General features: G+C 49.6%; 1 protein-coding gene across 1 annotated transcript in view; it reads left to right on the forward strand.

Annotated features, from left to right (window-relative positions):
• XKR6 (XK related 6) overlaps window positions 1-20259 on the forward strand; it is a 131498-nt gene that overhangs the window by 87224 nt on the left and 24015 nt on the right. Inside the window, exon 2 of the mRNA XM_068678902.1 lies at window positions 14593-14789. Coding sequence (XP_068535003.1) covers window positions 14593-14789 — 197 coding nt within the window. The remainder of the gene's footprint in view (window positions 1-14592; window positions 14790-20259) is intronic.

The raw sequence follows: 20259 nt of genomic DNA on the forward strand, positions 1-20259 counted from the left end.
GGTAGAGATTCCCCCTCCAGGGTGAGCTACAGGGTCTCTGTTTCCTTGTCCCCACCTCGGCATCCAACACCTTCAAGGCGGTGGGTATCCCAGTGCTGCCCTCACTGCGGGTCCAGAAGCGCACGGGTCTTGTGTCTGCCTTGTGTCCTACCTGATGCTCTCCAGCTTCTTCAGGGCCTTGGAGGAGCCAGCTGGGGGATTATGCATGGGGTTGTCCTCCACGGGGCTTTTACTGGAAGGCAAGACCCCCTTGTTAGGCTGAAGCTTGAGGAGGAACCCAGAAGACATGGGATAGGAGCTGTTCTGGACATTCATGAAGTGTGCCATCTTTTTTGCTCCCCACAAGATAATATTTCTGGGTTAAGAGTTGGTTGGATCAATAAATCTCCCAGCCAGTGCTGGGAGCTCCATAGGGAAATACCCTCAGTTTTACTGTGGACCTTACTTCCCATGGAAAAATCCTTCCCGACCTGTTAGCGTGGTCCCTGGCACTGCCCCCGTCTCCTTGTTCCCCGCATCTTTTCCCTGGGAAAATACATGCATCCACTGCAAGTGAGGCCTCATGATTTTTGGCTTATCAAAATCATGGTGAGGAGGTGAGAGATCTGATAACAAAGTGACGCCAAGGAGATGGGAGACATCTGGTATCAGCCATCAAATCTCAGCTAGTTTTCAGGACCCTGCTGTAGTCAAGGGAGGGAGGCAGAAAATCTGTAGGAGGTGTAGCAGACACTTATTTTGGGATGGGGCGAAAGGCCTTCTGGAAAGCTCTCTGTTGATAAAAGATGGAACGGAGCTGATGGGCTTAAATTAGCTTTCCTAATTTTACGCAGCTGAAGTAAGAAAGGAAATCCCATTCGGGGATTCATCCATGAAGCCACTTTGTAAGGCACAGGATCGGTGTCACCTCAAGGGGCAGGGGGTAGAAGATGGAGGCTCAGTTACCTCCGCAGCCTGGGGAGGACTCAAGCCTGCAGCATCCCCTTTTCCATCAGGGTGTCCAGGTGAGATCATGTTCACAGAATCACAGAATCACAGAATTTCTAGGTTGGAAGAGACCTCAAGATCATCGAGGGCACTTGGCCACTCCATGGCACTGAAGAAGCGTTTCTGGCTGTGGGGAATCGAGCTTCCTCTGCCTCCTGACCACCCTTCAAACCACCAGATGAGAGTCTTCCTGACATGCTGCCGAGTCTTGGGGGATGTTTAGGTGTTAGATATCCTGCACAGCAGCCCCAAAGCAGGAATCTGAGAGCTTCTTCTCCTTGGGTGGTTAATGGGTTCATCCATGACGTTGATGGCCAAGGTCAAAGCTTTCCTTCAAGCCTGGAAAAAGGTTTGAGCCTACAAGAAGGGACTTGAACCAACAAAAAGGGGTTTGAGCCCATAAGAAAATGAGGAAATTATGAACCCCTTGGTGGCCAAGATGTGTCACCAGTGCTGGGCAGGTCCTCCTGTGGCTGTAGTTTGACTCACCTTGGGGACTCAGGTGCCTGAAGTTTTAGACTGGGATTTGGGGGATTTACTTTCTGGACTAACATGCTTAGTATCAAGTAAAGCTGCATCTTTTTAACCAGTCAGGGCTTAATTTTTAGAGGGAGAAGGCAACCTGACATCCCTTTCCTTCTCAGTCGACCCCAAAGCATACAGTGTGTTTGCTTTGACCCAGAAGTGCAAAACCCCTGCCTGTGTTTCCTTCAGCTCCTCCATGGCCAGGACACCCGCCCTGCTCCTGTTTCAGAGCAGATCCTTGGAGGGCTGGAAGCTCTGCCAGGCCCATCCCCACACCGGCTGACCCAGCCAAATCTGCAGCATCCAACACAGCCTGAGCTCACCCAGCCGCTTTGGCCACACGCCTTCCTTCTTGGGAGGAAACCTTTCATGTCCTTACTGCCTAGGATCCTTACATCGCCACACAAGGTTAAATCCTGCCTCCAGGAGACAAGATCAGAGGAGCAGGAGAGAAGAGAGGAGCTAAAATCAGGGTTTTGGAGGCTGGGTGCAACGCTGGCAGGAAAAGGTGGCGTTTGCACTTTGGAGAGGTGCTTGGGCAGTAAATGATGGAGGGACTGAATTATTCCACGTGTGTGCGTGAGCACAGGAGGGGAAAATCCATTCATTCATTACAGGGATCAATAGCCCCCACGTGTCATTTGAGCTGGCCAGCCCCTGGAGAATCACAAGATGGAAGGGACCTCGACTGCTTTGCTGATGAGAGCAGCAACTCAGCCTGGGAGGAAGGTGCCTGAAGGGATTATTCGGTGGTGACTCCTGAGTCACGTCTAGATCAATGCGTTCAGCAATTTATTGGTGCTGCTGGCAGATAGCTCGTCTAAGCATTCACGATAGTCAATGTTAATGCAAACATCCCCCCGCGTGGTGCGGGGCAGCTGCGTCGGCTCTATCAGGCATGCGAGAGGCATGCGACTGGGCTGGGGAAGCATTTTGAGTAGCAGGAGGTCGAAAGGACGGGTGTGAGACGGAAAGGCTTTATTTGCATCGGTGTCAGGCGCTCACCTTGCATGTCCCGAAGGAGACGAGGAGCCAGTCCATCAGGGGCAGGGAGACGAGGACCTCCCAAACTGAGGAACACCCCCTCAGCACCCAAATTTCCCCAGGAGCTTGGGGAAAGTCACTTGACCTGCTGGTAGAAAGCTCCTGTGTTGCTTGGACAAACTGTCCTCCAGCACACGTGCTCTGCAGCGAGAAGGCTCGGCTGTGCCCGCAGGGTGGAGGAGAGGAGCCGTGCTCAGGTGCCTTCACTTCTCTGAAGCTCTGAGCAAAAAGCTCCTTTTAAATTAGTAAGAAAAAAGGAAAGAGAGAAATGAGGGCAATACCGTGCCATACCGTGCCTGTTTCCTCACCTGAACGTGACCACTTGAAGGTAGCCCTCTCTGCCCTGTTTTTTAGAGCCAGTCTTAATTAGGAGCTGCTTATTAAAGGAAACAGCTGCAAGTGCAGCCACCCATTGGCTCCTGCATTGCTCAGCTTGCTGCGCTGCAGCATTACATCCTTCCTGGGAGCCACCGAGCCTCCAGCAGCTGGAATTAGTGCTGCAAGCAGGCAAGCTGCTGGGATGCCTGTGGTTTATCCCAAGGATGGGAGGAGACCCCTAACATCACTGCAGGTGGGGCAGGGAACGATGCTCCTGCGAACTTCCTAAGCGTGCCAAAAGGGAAAGGGGCGTTTCTGCAGGGCTCAGCACAAATGCGCCGAGTTAAGGGCTCCTGCACCTCCCGAAAGTCTCCTCTCTTGATGCCTCACCACATCTCTGCAGCCTTGGCAAAGCCCCCCAGTTGCTTCAAGGGGGTGATGGGTTTCGTTTGATTCCCTTGTAGCCATCCCTCTGAAGCCCTGAGACGTGCCGTGCGTGGTTGCAAGCCTGCAGTTGTACTCGCAGCCCCCTTAAAGAGCAGAGCGCGTACACGCTTCACAACCCGCCGGCACATTTCCTCTGGCCAGGAATAGCTGATGAGTAACACAAAGCGGCAGAGGTGATGAATATTAAAGAGCTGGGAAATGTTAAAGTGCACGGGCAGCGTAGCTGGCAGGCGCCGTGGGTGTGACATGCAGAGATGGGCTGCGTGCGCCTTGTGCGGGCACTGCTTTTCCTCCACTCCTGAAGGAAGAAGAGAAGAAATAAACTCCATCATTTGCTGCTAACTGCACCTTCAGTGGCATCGTGTATTTCAGCACTTGTCATCTCTCGCCTCTGCCCATCCCTGGCCTCATTCCCTTTCTGGTTTTCCTGGTGGTACATGTCTAGAGCAGCGGGGGCACCGCTGGTGGGAGGAAGGAGATGCTGTGCCGAGAGTTTGAGGAGCCTGTGTGGTGATGAGGTCTGGCTCCCCAGCATATTGCGTGGCCAGGAGATGTCACCCACCTCCTGGTGGGTGCGATTTGTGGCATTTCATGAGCGGCATCCAGCTTGGCCATCGTTACAGGTCATTGGGGTGGAGTTGAGGCATCAACTCTTGGGTCTTGCGAATGGTCCGAGCAACTCCCTGCCCCTCTCAGGCTGCTTCCCAGCAAGATTTGATGGTGATGGGAGTCAGAGAGGAACAGTCAGACCGAAGACCCCTTCTCCTGGATGTAATCATAGAATCATAGCATGGTTTGGGTTGGAAGGGACCTTAAAGGTCCTCTAGTTCCAGCCCCCTGCCATGGGCAGAGACCTTCCACTAGATCAGGGTGCCCAAAGCCCCATCCAGCCTGACCTCAAATGATATAATGGCCACAGGACCAAGACCCCAAATCCTCCTCCACCTGACTAGAGCCAAAATGGCCATAAAGACCTTCCCAGCCCCTTTTTGGCCCCCATCAGGGTCCACACAAAGGTGTGGATGGGGCTGACAGCAGAGAAACAACAAGGGTTAAACGCTTTCCTGGCAGGCTGGGAGGACGCCGTGTGATTTCTCAGAGCCCAGCGCACCCGGAGAGGAAGGCAGGCCCCTGCTAATGTATGCGCAGCTTCTGCGAAACTAAAAATAGCCGGGATCTGAGGCCGTTCTTCCAGGATTTCGCAGGCGCTCACCCAATTCTTAGCTCCTTTTTTTTTCTCCAGCAGACAGCAAAGCGAAGGCGACAGCCTCAGCTCTTGTGCAGTGCCGCCGCGTCGGGAGCCCTGCTCCGGGGATGCTGCTGACCCCTGCAGCATCCACAAGCCGGGGATGTGCTGCTGAGCATCAAGCCCCAGGGCTAAAGCAGTCCCTTACAAGGCTGGGATGGACCCTGGCATCCTCAGTTACTGCTGAGCAGCACCATTTTTTATTTATTTTTCTGGCCCTGGGGGGATCCAGTCCTCTCCAGCAGGGGTGGCCCCTTCAGCTCCACAAAGATGCAGCCCTGGGTGGCTGCATGGGGAAGTTAACGAGTGACTTCAGGTCCTACTTCACCATCGCTGACCTGGATGGCCAGGGAAAGAGTAAATACTGTACATTCAGTAAATACCACCCCAGAATCCGTATCCCTGATGTCCCAGTGGGAGATGTGACTCTCCTTTGCCAGCAGCCAGAGCCTGGGAATAGAAAATGTTTCCCTCTGACCACTGGGACCGGCACTCCGTTGTGGTCCCCTTTGGTTCTGGGGTCCACATCAGTTTTTGAGGGTCTAAACTGCAGGCTACCTGCTGTCTCTGTTCAGATCTTTGGACCCGCTGCCCCAAAACTGGCTTATGAAATCCTCCAGAAAACTGAGGATCCATAGAAAAGAAAGGCACCAAAATAGGTCCTCCAGGGGCTCACAGATAGCTACAGCCAATGCTCTGCTCTCTGCCACTCTGCATCCTCCACCAAGGGGTCCTGGGGGCTTGCAGAGAGCTGTGAGGAGACAAAAACGTGTCTTTGTCTCCTCCTTGTCTTCATCTAGTTCCCAAACCAAAGCACACTCAGCTTCCTCAGAGATTTCCAGTGGCTCTGGTGAGTCCACAGGTTGCCAAATCTTCTCTGAAGACATCCAAGTTAAGTACTGTAACGTGGCCTATCCTAAAGGGCAAGGTGGCTATTCCCATGTGTCTCTGCAGCATCCCGTCCTTGAATACTCACATTTTTGGAGCCCGCAGGCATTTCTCTTAGTTTGCCCTGAAACTTCCCTTGCTAGGAGCCACGAGGTCACTCGAAAGACCTCCATTTACTTTCAAGGTCTTGCATCCGTTCTTGTAAGGTTTACCGGACTGGGACCGCTTTTATTTCCAAAAGAAGGACCCTGCCATTAAACCCTGTTAGCTCAAATGCTCTCGAAGTGAAAATTCGGTCTGAGTTCAACTTCTTTCTTTCTGCATAAAGCTGTTTAGCAGCTTTGATTTAAAACAGAAGGCTTTGCCAGAGGCGATAGCACCGGGTATCGGAGCATACTTGAAGTAAATAAGTTTGTGTAAAATAGGAATGGCACTGGGGCTTAAGAATTCATAACTAATTTGGGGACGATCTGTGACAGCAGAGGGCATTTGGCTCAGCGCTAGGACGCAAGACCATCCCACGTGTGATAGATGCTGTGATGTGTCTCGGCAGCACCCCGCACTTGGGTGCCCTCTCCTGCAGCCCCCGCTGCCCTGCCTGCTCCTTCGCACAGCACAGAAGATGCATCCCACATTAAAATAAAAATTGGGAGACTTTCATGGCACGGTGCTGAAAAGGTCCTTTTTTTTTTTTATTTTTATTTTTTCAGTTTAAGGGCTGTACACCTCGTGAAATAATTGACAAGCCAAAACATAAACAAGATTTTTTACAAGCCCATATTGAAAGTGTAGTAGCTGCTGCTACAAAGCTCTTCTCTGCTGCTCTATTGATTTACTGAGCAAAGATCTGGAAATGGGGATTCTGCAAACTGACAGATATCCCGGGGAGCCCCACGGCCCATGGGGATGTAGGCAAGGAATAACTGGGTTAGGGGGGAAGCAGCTTGCAGAATTGGGGCTGTAATGAACATCCCATGACTACTTTTGCAAAAAAGAGCTGTATGCCAAGCTAAGCATGCAATTTTATTTTTTCTGCCCTACGTATCTGTTGGAGGTTACGAACCCCGGTCCTGGCAGCAGGGTGAAAAGCACACCTGTATCTCTGCCATGTGGTCTCACAGTCCCAAATATCCGCTTAAACCACCAGTAAAAAGGGAATCAAACACTGCTGGAGGAGGCAGTGTGGGTACATGGCCCGTTCTGCTGGCGTCGCAACCAAAGCAGTGATCTCAGAGGAGCTGGGAATATTACCCTGAAATTATCAATCACAGCTCCCTACTGTATGCACCAGAGCCCCCCCCAGATAATCAGCCACAAGTTAAATCAACCTGCAAATATCAAAGCTGTGGGAACCAGATCCTAAAAAAAACCAAAAACAAAAACAAAAAACAACCCTGCAGCATTGTGATTTCATTGCCTCTTTCCATCTATTACATGGAATTGACTCTTTTCAAGGGGGGGGGGGGGGGGGGGGGGCGTGATTTGTAGGCTTTCTTTAAGTAGGGAAAATGATCTTGGGAGGAAAATCATTTCTGCAACGATTGCGGTTAAATACTGGAAGGGGTTGCCCAGAGAGGCCGTGGAGTGGCCATCCCTGGAGATTTGCAACACTCAGCTGCACAAAGCCATGACCAACCTCCTCTAACTTTGGAGTTATCCCTACTTTGAGGGGAGGTTGGTCCAGAGACGTCTGGAGCTCCCTTCCAACGTAAATTACTCTGTCACGCTATGACAGCATCCTCCCCGGTGTAAGTTTTGTAAAACAGATCATTTGCATCTCTCGTGGCTGGTGTATAGTAAAGCCATCTGTGTTTTAAAACAGCTCTGGGCTAGCTCAAAATACAGACTGATTACAGTTTCTCTCACACAGCAGAAGACTGGCACCTCCATTCTTTCACTTAGATATTATGGTTGTGAATAGTTCCACAAAATGACCTTCTAATATAAATGGGCATTCAAACATCATCCCCTCTCGTGCATGCATTTTAAGAGTAGGGTTTTGAATCACCTGAAGGCAAGTATTTTCTCTGAAGTGGTGGTTATCCCCTCCATAGACTAGGGGGTTTCAGAAAGCTTGATTTGACTTGACCCTTTGGCTTTAAAGGAAACAGATCTTGGCTAACGCTGTTGAGAATCCAACTCAGAGAGAAGTTTTCAATCTGGGAAAGAGATATAATAAGCCAACAGGAATGTCTGGGTGCTAGAAAATGCTAGAAAATGGGTTGAGGCAGGCCTTGGCTCAGTTTAACTCAAAAAAATGTTAACATAGGCCAAGATATCAAAATTTCTTGCCTTGTTGATGGAATAGTGTGGTGCAATCTGGTTGTGAGTGACTTCTGAGCCTGCTCCTGGCTCACAGCAATATTGTGATGGGTTGAAAGGTGAACAAAGTCCAATGTTGGAGTTCCAGGTTCCGCACCAAGATAATGATAAACTCTGCGTCCCAGGAAAGACAGTGTCCTCCAATACCTGCTGGTCTACAGAGCTCATAAATGATGTCATGTCCCACATTTAGGTGCTTTAAGTATCCCTGAGGCTTAGAACAAGCTTGTTTTGTGTTTAACAACATTCTCCCCGAATAAGGCAGGCAGGGAATGGAGATTATTAATTGCTTAATAGGTGCAGATAGAAGCAATTATCTAAATAAAGGGTAGTTGCACAGTGAAACGTGTTTACCAGGCAGAAGAGGGCAGAAATTGCAAGGTGGAAGGACTGAAATACTTGAGGAACACACTTCTTGCTGCATTTTATTCCTTCTGAGGCATAAACAACATCAAGAAATGCCAACAGGGGCAAGACTTCAGAAAGCTCTGAAAACCAGGGTGCTGATGAAGGCCTCCAAACTCCTGAGAGTTAGTTGTGTGTGGTTGGGATGGCCTGCAAGGAAGATTTGAAGTCTCCTTCCTTGCTTATGAGATGGCAAATGGTATTTCCCAGTTTCGCAATGGTCCCAAGCCTGGTCCCTAATCCTTCAGGGATTAGCCCAAGGCCAGGAACCGTTCCCCAAGGTGGTTTGGATGCAGCCCCCTTGTTCTGGGGGAGTTTGGTGCCGTGGAAGCAGCCAGATGAAGCCATGGTGTGTCGGCACCTGGATGGGGTCTGCACTTACTGCTTTGATACTCGAACTAGGAACAATAATTATCCATCTGTGAATCCTTATTGCTAGCTTGCAACAATATAACAAAGAAAAAAAAAATCGCTAACAAATGTTGATATTGAGCACGTTAATTGTGGTGGTAACTGAAAGTTTGATTTTGATTTTTTTAATAGACAGCATTTTACTTTCATGCTCCCCTGTCGCTTGAGCGCTGCGTCTTATATTCCTTTTATATCCGTTAGAATGAAAATAATTCATTAAAATTAAAAAAGCGGGCCAAAGCCTCAGCTGGTGTAAATTGCCAGAGCCCTATGGATGCCAGCTCGCTCCAGCTGAGATCTGGCCTTACATAACCTCGTTTTAAGGGTATGTTCAGCCAGCCTCCACTTCAAGCCTTCCAGCCGAGCAGTTACACATGTCCTCGTTTCCTCCCTTCCAAGGAGTGGGCTTTTAATCTGCAAACACCCTCTGGTGCGTGAGGATAATGGCCCCTTGCAAGAGCTAGCAGGAGTGCCTGCGGAGGAGGTGGAAGGAGGGGGAGCCACCAGCTGAATAACTCAACCCATCCCGCCCCTCTTCTCCCAGGGGTGAGCACCAGGGAGAAGGCTGGTGTTGCGAGATGGTGAGGGAGATGTTGGCCACCCACGCAATGTGCGTTGCTACTGCAACACCTAGGACATCGCCATGAGCCTGTATAGCCCTGGGAGAGGAGAGGTGGCTGGAGAGAAATGAGAAAAACCTATTAAGCCAACAGGGCATGCATTTAAGTTGCTGCAAGAGTAAGTTGCAACCTACTTAGCAGAGTTATTTATTTTTCTTTTCTTAGCAGTCCTTTTCTGACCTCTAGGTGAGAAGTCCTCTAATGTCTATGACCCTCTTACGGTGCTGAAAAATGACCCCTGAGATCAGAAATGCTCTCTCATTTTTAAGCCAGACTTAACTTCTCCAAAAGCAGGAGTAGGCTTGGTAGTGTGTGGTCAAGAAGATGTTCCTAACATGAAGTTGTTGCGAGTGGTCCGAGTAGCCTCAATCCCATTCCTTTCCATCTTTCCATATACCTGTAGGCAATTTCAAGACCTGGTCCTGGGCACTTCATCAGGCTGCTAAATTGTAGTATAATTGCTAAGTTGGTCAAGGTGTACTCGTGCTGTCCCAAATAATCAGAACCTCAGCACGGTACAGGACTGAGCAGGGGCCAGCAATCATACCCAATCCTGAGCCTAAAGGCTGCTACCTGCTTTTTGGGCATGACAGAGCCCATTTCTTTGGTCAGTCTTGGCCAGTTGGCCTCAGGAAAAGTGATGAGGCCCACGTCTTTCGTTGACTAGTATAGATGAAGGGTGAGGTTCCTGACCTTGGTCAGCTTGTGGTTGTGTGGGAGAGGCCCTCAGGAAAGTTATTCCCTCAAAACACAGCCCGGGGTCTTAGAAATGTGCTTCTGCAGACTTCTTACACACCAGCATCCTCTTCGTTTCAAGCCAGCCTGTTGCCTGAGGCATCCTCCTGCGCTTTCTGCTGGTGGTACTCGGAACCGCCTCTGTACACCGCGCCGTGCCAAGGCACAGACATTATCCTTCAGTAGTCCCCACTGTTAAAGTGTCAACACAGTCTCTGGCAATTTTGGCAAAGGCCAGCCAGCACGGATGTAGCCACGTGGAATCAAGCAATGCCAGCTGGCCAAGGGCAAAGGCTGCTCTTTGGTTTCTTTTTAATGGTACCAATGGAGGCTCTGACTCCATAATCCTGTCTCTGAACATTTCTGCTAAGTGGTCTTTGTCATCCACGTGTAGCATCCCTTTCCATAGGATCGTGGGCGGTTTTATTTTTCACAGCAGGAACCTCTCCTCTTCTCCCCCCTGGTGGCACCCTGGGGTCCTCCCCAAAGATTATTTGACCACATTTCTGGAGCTGATGGCTTTGGCTCCTCGAAAAATGAGTTTTGGCACAGGCACAGCGGTGACTTTGCCCCGCGCGGTTTTTGTGCTGCTGCAGCACACATAGTAAATAAGCATGAGGGTAATTATACCAACAGGAATGCTGGGAACCCTGCCAGAATGAAGGGGACAGCCAACCCTTTGTGCATTTAAAGGAAAAAAATCCCGAATCTCCCCCCTTCCCGGCCCCAAATTAGTTCTATCTCTTGAAGCCACGATGGGACTTAGAACTAAAAATACATGAGTACACACAAATACACACACTCGTATACAAAAATAGCCAGCATTCAAAAAACAATAAAGAGCCCAAAGTTAGGCTTCTGTATCCAAAATTAAGCTCTTAAATAAATAAATTAGCCTGATTTTCAAAAGCACGGAGCGGTGAATGGCTTTCACTGACATAAGAGGAAGCATCGTGTTGCTAAAGATTGAAGATCAGGCCTGAATATGGATTTGAAAGTCTAATTATAGAAGCCTGTTTGCTACTGGCTTGACCGAGAACAACAAATTTCAGGTGAAATGACATTGATCTCTTTTTTCTCAGAGTTTGTCTGCACTTAACCAGTATTAATAAAAGTAGGAAAAAAGCCCTCAAACAAATAAATAAAATACCACAAAGAAAAAAGAGATATAATGCAATAAAACTGCTTACACCAGTGCTGTGCATACGTGTTCATAAAGAGGACTAAGCATTGCCAATGTTAAAGCTGGCTGAAATTTTATATTGATTAATTAGTTATGTATTAGATGTTGAAAGCTTACCAGGTGGAAACACTGCCGTTCTCAGCTGCTGTAGGATTTTCTTGGCTGAAAACTCCCCAGCTGACTGATATCAAGGAGGAGTGGGTCTTTACTCCCTCCCTTCCTCTCTTGGTCAGATTTGGGGCTGAAGGATGCTAAAGAGAGTACAACGTATTTCTGCATGGACCAAAGACTATGTGGTATGTCATCTCCTGGTGGTGAGATGGGGTTTGCCAGCACAGGCCATGTGGAAGACATGGCTGTGGTCCTGGCCTGATGTGGCTGATGAGCAGAGCCCATATACACCTCATATACACCTCCTGGTGACAGCAGAGCCATCTTGGCAGGCTCAAAAGTCCAAGCCTTCCCTCCTTTCTGGGGGTAAAATTCAAGAGGTGTTAGGCACGGGGTGTGGGTTAAGGCTGGAAGGTAGAGAGGACCAAAGAGAAGTTCATTTCACTTCTGCTGCAAAGGGTCCTTGGGGCTGTTTTGTTCACGTGCTGTTCATTTGGGACACGGTGATGTCTTGCTGGCCAAAATTACACCAAGGGACTCCTTGAGGTCGTAGTCCTATGTGGAAGTTTGTCCTGGTGGTCTTCCAGCACAGAGCAGATTGGGCAGGGCTGGGCCTTAAGGCATCAAAGAAACATCTGCCCTGTGTGGAGGACATTCAGGAGGCCAAGTGCTGCTTCGCTCCTGGGTTTGTGCTGTGGTGGTCAGAGGCCTGAGTGGTCACTGAGACATCTTGGTTCTCCTCTCCACCTGGTTAGAGGATTGTAGGAAAGCCCTTTTGGTGATCCATGACTGTTTCCCCAACTATCATCCAGAGGGACCTGCACAGGCCTGAGAGGTGGGCACCATGAGGTTCTTGTAGAACCCCATGAGATTCTACAAGGCCAAGGGCAAGGTCCTAAGTCAGGGCTGGGGTGATCCCAAGCACAAACACAGGCTGAGTGGAGAATGGATTGAGAGTAGCCCTGAGGAGAAGGACCTGGGGGTGGTAGTTGTCAAGAAGATCGACATGAGCTAGAAGGGACCTCTGGAGGTCCTCAAGCAGGGCCACCACCATTTTTACATCCTTTTCTGTGCATTACCTCCATGAACAGGTGCCATCTCTTCCCACTGTGGCCAGCCAGAAACATTCATGCTTGAACTGTGGGATGGCGGCGAATCCCTAGAGCTCAAAGAGAAACCATTGTAGGACACGGTGCCCCTTCTGTTTGCTTCTTCTTGGTCGGTTTGAGTGACTCAGTGTTGTCGTGATAGTTTGCTTCTGCCAACCTGTAGTCCTCAAAGAAGCAAACATGGCCTTAAAAACCATCAACTGCTGGGGACAGCAATGTGGAAGCACAGAGGTCAAGAAAAAGTGAGCTGTGAGAAGGGACTGAGAGAAAAATACCTTTTTTTTTTTTAATTTATTATTTTTTTTTATTGAGTCAGAAGAAAGAAGACTGGGGGTTTACATGGTAACCGTGTACAAATGGGTATAAGACTGCTGCAGGGTGAAAGGGAACAAATTCTCCTTGCCTGGGGCTGAGATGATGAGAAATTAGTGCCTTAACCATCAGCTTTAGGCTTCACGTCATAGCAAGAATGGGAGCTCCTGGAGAGCGGATACCCACACAGGGTGACGGGATGGGTTGGGTGAATGTCTCTCTGGAGAAAGCTGGGCAGAGATGATGCTGTCTTTGCCCAAATGCCTGTGGGCAGCACCTTACGGACACTACCACCTTTGTTTTTGGCAGTCCTGTGTCATTGACATTATGAAAACGAGCTGCATGCTCCTTTCCTCTGCTTTCTCCTTGAGCAACAAGGACAGCAGCTCACTCTCCCCAGCGCTGCCTTTCCAGCTAAACAACATTTATTTAATTTCTTGCGCATACGAAGGGAAGGCAGGATTCCTGTGTCATCCTGCAGCTTTTGGGGCTGGGGATTTTCAGGGAAATGCCGGCTACGAGAGGGGACACCGGGCATGCAGGAGGAGAGCTGGTGTCAGGGGGAGAGCAGCTGGTTCCACGGGCACTTCCACCCCACTCGGGCTCTGCTGGGGCTGTCCCACCGCTGTCACCAGTGTCCTGGGCGATTGGTGTAGCAGTTTCTCGAGTGTCGAGCCCCATCTGGTGGCTTTCCTGCGGCATTTTTTGCGTCCTCTGTGTCTTTCGTGTTTTTCGTTTTTTTTTTTTTTAATTTTCTGTGGTTGTGAGCAGCGAACAGGAGGAAGGACGAGGCGCTTGAGGAAGGGCAGGGCTTGCAGAGCTGCTGCTTCTCTCCCAGCTCCCCGTGCCATGCTGCAACTCGGGGACATGGGGGCTCTCAGCTCCTGCATCCTTTCCTCCCTCTCCTCCCTGCTGTGCAATCTCGCCCCGATGATCTCATCGGTTTGGCCAAACCCTTCCCAGTGTCTCAAAAAGGCAGTTCAGCCCACCTCGTGCTGGCTTCTGAGATGGGACAGGTGAATGGTGCCGGGAGGGGATGTTCCTGTCTGTTGACTAGCTTACATGGTCAGTTTTAGGGTCAGCATTAGATGAAATGATTGCCATACCAAATTTCAGAGCATAAGCTTAGTGAGGAAGAAAAGAGGGATGATATTAAATCATTAATATCAACAAAAACTAGCAAGGAACCTGTTAGGACACTTACTTTCTTAAAACACTGTGAGTCTCATGACATCTGGGCAGCTTGTGCTGCCCTGACTTGATCATTGCTGTTTAGAGGTTGACCAGAGGTTCTCTTGAGGGAAGCTGTGCTCCCAGGGTGAGGTTTTTATGTCTCTTGCACACCTGATAGCAAACAGGGCCAACAGAGCAGCATCTGTCCATACACATCACCTCCTTCTAGTCCATCATTGCCCAAAACCTCTCAGTAGCTGATGAGTGGCAAGCTGTGGCCCTGTGGTCACACACATGCCGAAGGTGACGGTGCTGTCCTGTTGCTCCACTTGTGATGAAATGGGGTCAGGTCTCTGGGGTCCGTGAGGGAAGGTCCTTGGTAGAGTGCTGAAGGGGCTTAGACAATCTGTCAAGCCACCAGCAAGTGTCACGGCGAGCATTTGTCAAGTAGCTTCCCCTCTTGTCAAGAGAACAAAGCAGAGGAGTTGTTGTCTCGTGCAAGTGTTTCATGAGCATTTCTTACCCTCATGCTTCACATTTGGGTGGTGCAAGTCGAAGATTTTTTGCATTTTAAGAGCTGTCCTCAGATCCTGCAGGAGATGCCGTTAGAGCTGTGGAAAAACCTGTGACCCCCCCAGCCTCCCTTTCCCCCATACATCCTCCCTCTCCCCATAGCCCTGACCCACAGCCCCTCTCCCCTTGGGTTTTATTGCCTGCTGAAGTCTCACGCTCAGCTTTTCCTCCTGTTTCCTGCAGGTATATCCGAACTATGTACCTGGGGATCCAGAGCCAGAGGCGGAAGGAACACCAGCGGCGTTTCTACTGGGCTATGATGTACGAATATGCAGACGTAAATATGTTGCGCCTCCTGGAAACGTTCCTCGAGAGCGCCCCTCAACTGGTGCTACAGCTCTGCATAATGATCCAAAAGAACCGTGCAGAAACATTACCATGTAAGTGGCCCCCCTCGTCCTTCCCTCCCCATCCTCCCAGCCTCCCCCCATGCCCCCACGCTCAGCCACCGATGGATGTTGTGCTACACAACCCGTGGCATAAGGGGCTGCCACTTTGGACAAATATCCTTCCAGCTCCGTGCTGCGTTTGCTGGGTAACATTTCTGCTCGTTCTGCTGAAAAAAAAAAACAAACACACAGCATCAGTCAAAAGATGAGGTTCAGCTCTTCCAAACCCAGTCCAGTCTAGAGGAATTGTGATGTTATCAGGAGGAGGCAGGCAGTCTCTGCTGAGGTTGGAAGTGCCAGCATTCGTATGGTGCCTGGCACTGGGTGAACACAATCCTTCCCTGCCTCAGTTTCCCTCCTAATGTATGTGGGCTGATAAAACTGGCCAGGTTTGGATTTGTGTTGGGAGGACAAACGGTTCAGTGCCTGTGCAATGCTCTGATGGTGTTAAGTTTAGTATAAGGAGCTTGGTTTTATAGGTAAAGGCTGTAGGACCTTGACTGAAAAGTACCCAGGAAAGAAAGCTTGGTCGTTGGTACCATAGTTTTCAGCAAGTCCAAAAAAAATAGATGGGTGGAGAGAGTGGAAGGGATTATGTAGAGACAAAGCTGTTGTAGAGCAGGTGTCACGGCACAGGGAGATGTAGGATTGTGGAAGCAGCCACAGAGAGTTGGCCAATTCTGATGTCCTTGGCTGCAGTGATATCCTGGAGCAGGGGGCATTTGTCCCAACCAAGAGGCATAAACCGCTGCCTCATTTGTGGGGTGAGCAGCTCTACCAGCCCATGGGAAAGCTGGCTGCCAATAAGTCCCCAGGCTGAGGGAGAATCATCCCCTCTGAGGACCAGTGGCGGTATCAGCTGATGCACTGCTGAGATATTCGCGCCCTGGGCAATTCACACACACGGGGTGACACTTGGACAGCGTTTCCCCAAAAAAGCCTGTCTGTGGCATGCCACTTCTGGGGTATCCGAGGAGTTCCTTGGTGCTGGGATTGGAAGTGGGCAGTTCTGCAGGGTTCAGTTTTGCTGGTTGGACCAAGGTCACCACGATTCCAGGGCAGGACTCCTGAGGACTTGTACTCCTCTCCCCTTCCTCCATACGTTAGGCACATCCATCACAGTGGTTTCCAGAGGTCTCTCTTCTCCTATTTAAGCAGTCTTTTTTTCTGAAACCTCTCATCACGAGCTCCCCAGACCTCCAAACTGCTGCCACAATGAACACGAATTTCTGCAACTCCTGCTAGAGCTGCTCACATTCACCGGCGCCCTTTTCCTGCTGTTTCCAACAGCTGCTATTAACCCTGTTCAAAATGTACAAATCATAACTTAGGAGGCTTGCCCACGCCTTATGCAGATTGCTGGGCTTGCTGCAGAAGGCGCTGGGTGAAGTTTTGCTGGCCTCTCCACTGTGCAGGCAGTCAGGCGACAGGACCAAATAACCCCTCTCGGCTTTCAGAGCCGCGGCTCTTTCGGTTCTCCACTTGCAGGCATGGCTGCCTAATCCACTGAACAAGCTGCATCATTTTCTTCCCCCCTCCCTTCCTCCAGCCATGCAGTTCCTCCGTTCCTCCACCAAACCGAGCAGCCTGCTCTCTCTTCCGAGGCAGCACACGTCCTCTCGCCGAGCCCTGGAGGGCTCTTTCCCTGCCACGCTCCAGCACGCCAAGCCCTCCAGGTCCCCAAAGAACATTTCCTGCACCCTGCACGTCCCAGGGATGCTGCCTGCTGCACAGCACAAGGGATGCAAGCAGCAGAGCTTGCTTGGTGCTCCCGACTCAGATGCAAGGTTTCCTAGAGCTCCTCCATGCTCATTTGTGCTCCTGTCTTACCCCCCCCTCCTCCCGGCCACGTAATTATGCAAAGGGAAATTAATTGCTGAGAGAAACCATTATGAAGGGGAGCATCAGAGATTTCCCTTAAGGCAGGCAGAAAGCAAAGGAGATGGAGATAGATATTGTTAGGATGTCGATGTGTTTACAAATCAAGTTTCTTCTGGCTCGGGGTGTCTAGGTGAGCGTGGCTTGTCGGAGAGGACAGGGAAGGCCAGTTCTGCCTCGACACAGGACCAGCATCAGCCTCACACTGGCAAAAAGGCCCACAGCAGGGCTCATAAATCCTGGTACAGCCCGTGATAATATGTCCAGACTCCAGCCTTTTCCATATAATTCACCCACTCTCTTATGGATTCAGGCAGTGCCAGAGGAAGGTCCGCTTCCCATTTTCCATGTCATACACCCCACCTCTGAGCCCTGGTCCTTCCTCATGTTAAAACTGCCATGCCAAGCCTGCTGCAAGCCAAACCAAGCCCCAGTGTTCTCTGTTGGTCATCTGATGTCTCCATCTCCTATTTAAGGAGCTGTAGGTTGGTGTTACTGGAATGGCCAGCAGGAAGTTTTTCTTTTTTCTCCTGGTTCCCGTGTTAAGACAGCTGTTGAGGTGAGAAGAGTGGATCCACTGGAAGTCCTTACTCAGACCCAGAGCATCTCCTCTAGAGAGGTTTAGGAGCACGGTGACAGAAAGGGCTGATCTTGCCCTTTCCGAGCAACTGGTCAGCAGGGAGCACTGTGAGGACTAGCAGAGAGGCATGAGAGCAGGCTAACACTTAATTTCATGATTTACATGTGTATTGGGCAGAGGGGAGAGAGAGAAAAAAGCCTCACTATGCTTGGCAAGAATCATTTTACTCTGACAGGCACCTTTTGAAAGGGCTGGGGGGAATCTATGCTTATTGCTCCTTCAGGGCTCAAAAAATGGATATGTTTCACTAATGGGCCCCTGCTCACCCAATAATTAGGTTCTGCATGGTCTGACACCACCAGCAACAGAAGTGCTGGAGTTGGAATCGGAGGTAAAGTCCCAGCCTCTGTAAATCTTGGGACAACAGCTCCTGAGATTTCCTGAAGGTCAGGATTCGTTCCTTCATCATATCCTTGGCACAAGGCAGACCAGATCTCAGCGTAGCTGCTGTTGCCTGATGACTTGAGAAGAGCAGAAAATAGCACAGAGAGAAAAGAAATAAGAACGCAATGTACTCCCATCGGGTGAGGAGATCTGACCTGGAAGATGCATGCTGAGATCCTGAGCTGAAGTACCTCGTGCTGTGGTTGCTGGGATAACCGGGTCTCCATCGGTTCCTGAATATGTATGGGGAAGGAGCTGGTGTTGGTATGCAGGCCCTTTGTGAGAAATTCATCTGCTACAACCTCAGCTGTCGGGGAAACTGCCAAGGAGTCCAAAACGGTCCTAAAATCATAGGATCATCTAGGTTGGAAAAGACCTTCAGGATCATTGAGTCCTACCATCAACCTGACCTGCTGAGTCCCATCACTAAACCATGTTCTGGTGTCAACGGAAGGTGAAGGAGGAAGGATATCTCCAAAATAAGGGTCAGCCTGTGTCCAAAGGGGACAAAGGAGGTGAGATGAGATGTATCTCCAGGGAACCTAGAGGGAACCTAGGTGGTGCATTTACCCCAACCACTTATCACTAGGCAAAAGGAAGTGATAGGGCTCATAAGAAGATGCAGCCTTGTCCCTCACTCACTGTAATCGTCCCTGAGATTTTGGAGAGGACAGGTGAAAGCGTGGCCATCCCTCTCATATTTCTGGACAGCACTGGACAGAGGAGTTCCCTGATTTACCTTGGTTATAAATTACATGGTGTATTTAGGGAAGGAAACATAATATTAACACACACACACAAAAGCCCACAAACCCAGACCTTTACTTCATAATTGATAATTGCTCTTTGGGGATAATCCACCTCACTTCTTGCAGAATAAACCATCCTTAGTCCGCTTCACCCTTCAGAGGGGCCTGCTCTCCTGCACTGAATGGCAAGGAGCATACACGCAACCAGCTTAAAGGAGACACCCAAATTCTAGGCAGTTAGTAAGAGGGATTCCAGTTTTTCAGCATAAATCTCCTCTTAAGGAGGTTTCCTTTCACTTATTTTTTTTTTCTTCATGTGGCTACTTAAAGACTTAATGAGATTTAGCAGAACCTCTAATGTCCTTCCACTCATGTCGTGAATGCTTTATGCAATGCTTTTTTGGGAATTTGCCTGCGTGAGGCTGCAGCATTCAGTGCTGGGCTTCTCCCCCGAAAAAGGGCTGTCGATCCACCAGTGCTGTGCTGTCTCCTCCACCGCCCTGCTGTTGATCTGAGTCAGATTTTCAACGTAAGCCTTCATTATGCAAAGTCCTGTTGAAGTCTCTGGGGTTTTGTGAGGTGTCTGCACTCTCTGCAGTCTGCGATAAATAGTCTGAAGCCGCTCGTATGTTTAAGAAAAAGCAACATTAGCTTAAGCCTGTCTGAGAGGTTGCTCGTTTAAGAGAAGTGATAAAAGTCAGGCACTGAAAGGGATTTTGGACATCTCAGATACAGATGTGTGTTGGCTGCAGACTTATCACGGTGGAGTTTGCAAAAGACATAGCCAAGTCTTGTTGCTCCTCCCAAAGCAAAGCCCTATATCTGTTTTATCATCTCCTCACTCTTCCTCTACTATGTCCAGAGGTCATTAATGATCAGAGCTCATCACTTTTTTTTACAGGAGCATTCCAAGATGCTTTTCCCTGTAACTCAGTTCAGAAAGTTGACTGCTTTTGCAGGGAATTGGAGGGAAGGGCATTGGAGGACAAGTGGTCAGCAGTTGTTCCCACTGCCCAGAGAAGGCATTCGTAGCTGAGCTGAGTGGGTTTGGGATGAATCAACCCGAAGTCAAACACCCCTGCACCTAAGTGAGAGGCTTCCCGTGTGGGTGATAATGAGTTAAGTCTAACGTGGAGATAAATTTCTCAATTAATTTCCCCCTGATGACAGGCTGATAGTTAACCAATAATAAGCTGTGAATAATAGATACGCTGTGAACTACATACAGTCAGAAATGTCCTGTTAGATCTATTCGCAGGATAGGAAATACATCCCAAGGCACCAAGATTTGTTGAGGAATGGTTTGAGATCTAAAAAACAAGGCGATGTCTCAAAGACAACAAATGAATGGATTACTTCTTAGTCCTGTTCCCACCCAGGCCCCAAAGATCAAAGTAACCTTCTTAGCAAGGGAAAGTGGAAAGGGAGTCTTCGACCTTTAGCTTTGTGATTTTCAGATGTGATCAACGCTGACCTGAACTTAACAGAAGAAGTTAAAACTACCAAATCTCCACTGAGCTTCACTTGATTTGAAAGTCCAGCCTGTGGGTAGCACTGCTAGCCCTGAAGGAGCACTGGAAGGTCGTGGGCCACGTGGGTATGTCCACTGCACAGCAAAACCCTGACATGGTTTGGGCTTGGACCAGCCAACTCTGAGCTTGATAATCCCCAAAAACCACTTGGGGGTGAGCCTAGGACAGGGACCATTCCTGGCAGACAGGTTGGATGTGGACACCTTTGGATGGCGAGACATGGGGAACCATTTGATTCTCGGTAGAGATGCAGCCACAGAGGGCTATGGGTGGGAGAT

The sequence above is a fragment of the Anas acuta genome, chromosome 3 (genome assembly GCF_963932015.1).
Source record: "Anas acuta chromosome 3, bAnaAcu1.1, whole genome shotgun sequence".
Classification (NCBI taxonomy): Eukaryota; Metazoa; Chordata; class Aves; order Anseriformes; family Anatidae; genus Anas; species Anas acuta.